General features: G+C 45.7%; 1 protein-coding gene across 1 annotated transcript in view; it reads right to left on the reverse strand.

Annotated features, from left to right (window-relative positions):
- Window positions 1-1,701, reverse strand: part of Actr10 (actin related protein 10) — a 30,178-nt gene extending 28,477 nt beyond the window's left edge. Inside the window, exon 1 of the mRNA XM_048415445.3 lies at window positions 1,546-1,701. Coding sequence (XP_048271402.1) covers window positions 1,546-1,622 — 77 coding nt within the window. The 5' untranslated portion in view covers window positions 1,623-1,701. The remainder of the gene's footprint in view (window positions 1-1,545) is intronic.
- Between the last annotated feature and the right edge of the window lie 4,512 nt (window positions 1,702-6,213).

The raw sequence follows: 6,213 nt of genomic DNA on the forward strand, positions 1-6,213 counted from the left end.
AGACATTTATTTTTACAACCCTGGATATACACTATGTGACTTCCTTCAACAGTCAGGAATCACACAATGAGAGGATATGAGAAGCGCATTGGTAAGTGCCAGATTTTTTCTTGTGTTGGTAAAACAAATTTTGTTTAAAAAAATTGCAAAAATGATTATAATGCAAATTCACCCTTAAGTCACACCTTTTGTTCTCCTGAGTACTTTCTGATTCTGTTCTCTCGTGCCCAGATCCTTCTCTAGTCTATTCTTTCTTTTTTTACTCCTGGCTGTCCTGGAACTTGGATATCTGCCTGCCTCTAAAGGCATGAACCAGCACCGCCTGGCTTCTCACTCCATTCTCATCCCCATGTTATTTACATTCAGCGCTCCTCAAAGTCCTCCAGACACGTGTAATGGGGTAGCTTAAGTTCTCCCTGACATCGTTTTTGAGTTATGTGTTTTCAATTATAGCCCTATATAGTAATTTATTTCTTCAATGTATAGCCAAAATAATTATTTTTGGGTAGTAATCTCTAATTATTTAGCACATTGTTTTTAAAAATATAAGAATATGAAAGGGGCTTGCAGAGAATGAGAGAAAAATCAACAACTATGTTTAATCCAACTCTATAGCTCCGAAGGACCAATTTCTAAGTATGTTCCTGTGGCCATCTACTTAATAGTTACTTAATATCTACTGCTTACAGATGTATAAAAAAATTCAAATATTTCTTTCATAAATCACTTCGTATATATACATGTGTGTATATATGATGTAATTCTGTCAGTTTTCTTTTGTGCCTAATATGTATTTCTTATATAACATCACCTCATATATACATATATGCGATATAATTCTGCATTTTCTCTTGAGTCCAATACAACTCTTAGCAGATAGTCCAAAGACCTCAAAATTTCTATCAGTCCGCTGACACTGTCCAAACGTCCAAAGGGTTGTGTATTCGTGCCTCTCATCTCTGCTTTTGAAAGAAACTTCTGCAAAGAAGAAAGAGACTAGAGGACCACTACTCTAAGAGTTTACAAAATGCTTTTTTTAGAGTGCAAGATGTGTTTTAAGAGTTCAGGATAACCAGCAGAACTTCCAGTCTTCTCTACACGGCTTCACATCTTCAAGTGCCTCGTCTTCCTAGCTGCGTTTTCTACAGTCTTGGGGAACAATCTATTTCCAGAACCAACAGGGCTCCATTAAATGTTTAATGATGGAAAGAGTCAACAAGCCTTACGATTCGATCTCTGCTTGCCTATCTGACCCAGGCAGAGATGGGCAGACTCTGGGTCACCGCTGTCCAACCTGCAGGGATGGCCCCTGACCACTGTAGGCCCTAAGCTTCCTGGGCCTCTCAGGTAGTCGAGCCCACCGGATCTACCGAGTCCTCCTAGACAGAACACTCCCCGCGGAGAACTGGGCTTTGCCTCGGGCAATGAGGGCGGACGTCTGCGTGAACGCTGCGGGACTGTCCCGGCGGCCCACGGGCCTACCGACAGCTACCGCGCCGTGACCACCGCCCTTCCCGGGGCCCGCAGCCGCCCACGGCCACTCACTTGGTGAAGGCTTCTCCCAGGTCGATGACGACCGCCGTCTTCTCGCCGCCGCTCCCGAGGCCCTCGTAGAGCGGCATCGCGGAGGCACCGAAGGAGACGAGAGGCTGTCAGCTGGCCGAGGGGGTAGACTCGGCGCGGGGGCGGGGCGGGGCCCTCACGAAGATGAGGACCCGAGCTGGCCAAGAAGAAGCCTGACGCTCCCGTTTGGAGGTTCGGGGAGGGCGCGGACGCCGAGGCGGTCAGGCGCGCCGGGGACCTTAGGGGGCGGAGCCTCTCGGGTCCTTCCGCCCAGCCGCCTGGGGCGCCTGCGCGGCCGGCTAGACGCTTTTCAATCCAGGGACTGGAGGCGGGAACTCAGAATTCTGCCGCATTCCTCTTAGTTCTGTGTTGGACGTTTATCCTGACGTTTAATCGACACAAGAAACATGCATGATAGAATCTGCTCAAGAGAGATGGAGAGACTGACTTTCACTGCCCCCGCAGCGGTCTTAGATATGAATTATAAGATCTGAATTCAAAACCTGCTACGGGAGATGGAGACAATCGGCTCCTCAAAAGTCACTGGCTGGATAGCCTTGGTGCTTGGGGAGCTCCAGACTTGAGTGACAGACCCTGTCTCAAAAAATGAGCTATTGAAAACGATGCCGAATTCCACCTCTGGCATCTACATGCACAGACACGCGTGTGCATCCGCGCGACATAAGCCTTCTAACAAAAGTACAAGTGATGTTCCATTTGGTATTTATCTAAAAATTTTAATTCCACATAAAGCACAGTTAAAATGCATCTGAATCTATGGAGGCTCCGTCGGGATTAGCGGAAACAGTGTTGAACCGAAGAGTACTTATTTTATCCAAAACTTAGCTGTGCAAGCTGAGGAGAGCAACACAAAAATCTTTTTCTGGTAGTGGGCAATTGGCACTCTGACAGAGAACTGTCAACGGGCTTCACCGTTTACTAGGAAAATAGTTTCTTTAGAATTATCTCTTAACTTGGTGTAGTAGCGAAGGGGTCGTCGGACAGGGCACAGAGAAGGAAGGTTCCTCAGTAGATCCTTTGAGCTGCTGGACCCGGTGGAATGGTGGACCAATGTCTACCGAGAGCCTCAGAATGTGACTTTATTATAATCAGGGTCTTCGCAGATGTAATCGAGATCAAGTGAAGTTATGGTTAAGGTGAAGCCTAGACTACCTAGACTAGCTAATGTTGGCATGCTAGGTTGGGGTGTTATCTCTGTGACTGTAGGAGGAGTGCCCTGATAATCCCCAGCGTATCTTTCATAGCCTGCAGTGCATGCCTGTGCCTCTGGGTTGGGGGGGGGGGGTCTGAGGGGACTGGGGGGTGGAGGGATGGGGGTGTGGTCTTTTCTGCTAAGTCCTCACAATGCTCAACTTTGGAAATGGTAAGCATATTTATCTGCATGTCTGGGCGTGATCCTCCTGGAAGTAACTGCATGAAACAGGAGTTTGTGATGGGGAATGGAATTTTAAGATTAGTGGAAAAGCTTGCTGTGGTGGCATATGCCTTTAATTCTGGCACTCGGGAGGCAGAGGTAGGCAAATCTCTGTTAGTTCAAGGCCAGCCTGGGCTATGTGGAGAGACTTTGTCTCAAAAAAAAAAAACCCACAATAAAAAGATAAGTGGAAAAGCTCCTTCCTTTCCTTGTAAGTATAGTGGTAAGTCCCTGTGGTGGTTTGAATGAGAATGGCCCCATGGACTCTAGATTTGAATGCTTAGTTACCAAGGAGTGGAACTGTTTTGGAAGGATTTGGAGATTGAGCCTGTTGGAGGAGGTGTCACTGAGAGTTAGCTTGTCATTCCCCCTCCCCCAGTCCTGGGGATCAGGGTATAAAGCTCTCAGCTACTAGTTCAGTCCCATCTACTATGATGATCATGGACTAAAACTGTAAGCCAGTTCCAGTGAAATGCTTGCTTTTGTGAGAGCTGCCGTGGTCATGGTGTCTCTTCACAGCAGAAGGGGGACTAAGTATTCTCACCTGTTATCGGAGAGGTTGAGGATTTCCCGAAGGGGAGAGGCTAGGTTTCAGGGTGGTGGGGTACAGAGAGGTGATCAAAGCACATTGTATATACAGGAAGTTGTGAACAAATAAATAACAATTTAAGAAGGAAAGTGTTGTGGTGTTTTACAACCCCAGTCCTACCCTTCTCCCAAACCAAACCCCAACTACAACCCCAATGCCATCCCCAGACCCAATTCCAACTCCAACACTAATCCAAACACAACCATAACCTTTACTCCAACCCAGAACTTAATCCCAAATCCAACACCAACCACAGCCCTAAACCCAACCCCATACCCAACTATACCTGAACCTTAACCCAATCCTAACACAACCCTGACCCCCAAACCAACCCCAATTCTAACCTCTTTGTTCTCCCACCAGCAATGGATGATCCTTTTATCCCATTTCCTCGGCAACATGAGTTATCGATTGTTATGTTGCTCGTGGCCATTCTGACTGCTATGAGATATATAGTAGTATATAGAAGTAATTTTGTTTGCTGTTCCCTTGATAATCAAGGATATTAAGTATTTCTTTGTTTCTCAGCCATTTGTGTTTCATTTCTTGAAAACTCTGTTTAGTTCTGTACTGCATGTTGTAGAATAATCCTTCTGCACACTGTGAAAATGTGTTGCTCTCATTGTTAATAAAAAGCTGATTGACTGGTAGCTAGGCAGGATTTTAGGGGCAGAGAGAATGCTGGGATGCAGCAGAAAGATGGATCCTATTCTCTACTCTAAACTATTAGTCCCTGTCTTTTTATTAGAGAATTGAGACCACTAATACTGAGAGTTATCAATGAGCACTGTTTACTGATTCCTGTTATTCATGTGCCCCTCCCCCTGCTTTTGATTTAGTGAACTGGGATTATTTATTCCTGGTGTTTTCATGGGTGTGGTTAGCCTCTTCATATTGAAATTTTCATTCTATCACCTTCTATAGAGCCGTATTGGTTGTTAGATATTACTTAAGTTTGGTTTAATCATAGAGTATTTTTTCTCAGTCATTGCAATTGATAGTTTTGCTGGGTGTGGGTTGGCATCTGTGGCCTCTTAGGGTTTGTAGAACATCTGTTCAGACCGACCTTTCTGGTTTTTAGAGTCTCCATTGAGAATTCTGGTGTTATTCTAATGGGTTTGACTTTCTGTGGTACTTGGTCTTTTCCTTTGTAGCTTTTAACATTTTTTTTTGTTCTGCACATTTAGTCTTTTGATTATTCTGTGTTGTGGGGAATTTATTTTCTGGCATTATTTGGTGTTCTGTATGCTTATTGTTCCTTGATAGACACCCCCATCTTTAGGTTAGGGAGTTTTTCTTCTATGATTTTATTGAAGATATTTTCTGTGCCTTTGACCTATACGTGTGTGTTTGTTTCTCAGCAGCCAAGAGGTGTTAAGGAAAGGAAGATGGAACCACGCAAAGGAAACAAAATGAAAGCATAGGAGGAAGGGGTGAACGGAAGGGCTAGGAGATGCTTGCGAGAGAAGGCACAAGCCTGGGGCGCAGGTCTCTTGTCTCTTTGGGAAGCCTCATCCTACTTTAAGCAAACCACATGCTCTAGGTGCTTTTAGCGATGTCCCAGGGTTTGTTATGATTTCTGCAAAATCGAGAGAACTACTAAAAGAGTCCCCAGAACTGTGTGATCATTTTCTTAAGTACGGAGACTCAGTGTTCTGGCAGAAGTATGACAGCAGGAGGCGCTAATGAGTTAGCTCACACATTCAGTCTTCCTGGTTTCTCCTCTGCTGCTATGGCCTTCTTTCCTCCCACGTCGCTGGCTGCTGACTCTAGCAACCGTTCCAACTGTGTAATTGAGTCATTTCTAAGAGAGCTGAGGCAGCTGGGTCAGCACTGCACGTTCTAGTGATCGCTGCCTACCGGGATGACACGGAAATTAATTTTTGGAGTGGTTCCCAGCATGAGGCTGCCCATCTTCCCTGCAGCCAGCAACTGGGGCCACAAGCTACTCGAAGTCCAGATACTCAGCTATCAAGTGGAGGAGGGCCAGAGCCAGAGGCAGCCTGCTCACGTCAGTGAGGGCAATCCCACCATGAAGCTGAGCCCAAACACTGAAAATGTGGCTGTTCACCCTACCAGCCCGAACTGGTCAGGAAGAACCCTCTGAGAGGGTCTCTCTGCCACCAGACCGCCTTTTCTTCCAGGATATTATATCCCTGTGACACAAAACTGCGCTTTCTGGAGCGTGTAAACTGGACTCTGTGGTTTATAGGAACTTACCAAGTTAATTCTGCTGGCAAGAGGAATTTTAATTCCAGGGCCGCAGGGAAACACAGGAGAGTGATCAGGCAGTTCTTATCACAGCAGCTGCGGGCTCTATCATGAGTGACCTCATTCTATCTTCAGTTCACTTCCCCAACAGGTTTATTTCCCCCAAAACCAATAAAGTCAAGCTAAGCGTCTGTAGCCGCAAGCACTGTTACTTAGAATTCCCGGTGTCTCTATAGCCCCATCTGGATTCCTGTTTCTATTGGGATTTATCAGGAGCGGATATATATATTTTTTTGATCCCTAAAGATTGTGACCTTGTCCTAGAAAACAACTCAGCTCAGAGTTGTAGTGTGCCGTCCGTCTTCCCCAGATGACATTTCCTGTCAGTCTGAAGAACCCAATCTTACCAGGCTTG

Source organism: Myodes glareolus, chromosome 11 (assembly GCF_982192425.1).
Source record: "Myodes glareolus chromosome 11, mMyoGla1.1, whole genome shotgun sequence".
NCBI lineage: Eukaryota > Metazoa > Chordata > Mammalia > Rodentia > Cricetidae > Myodes > Myodes glareolus.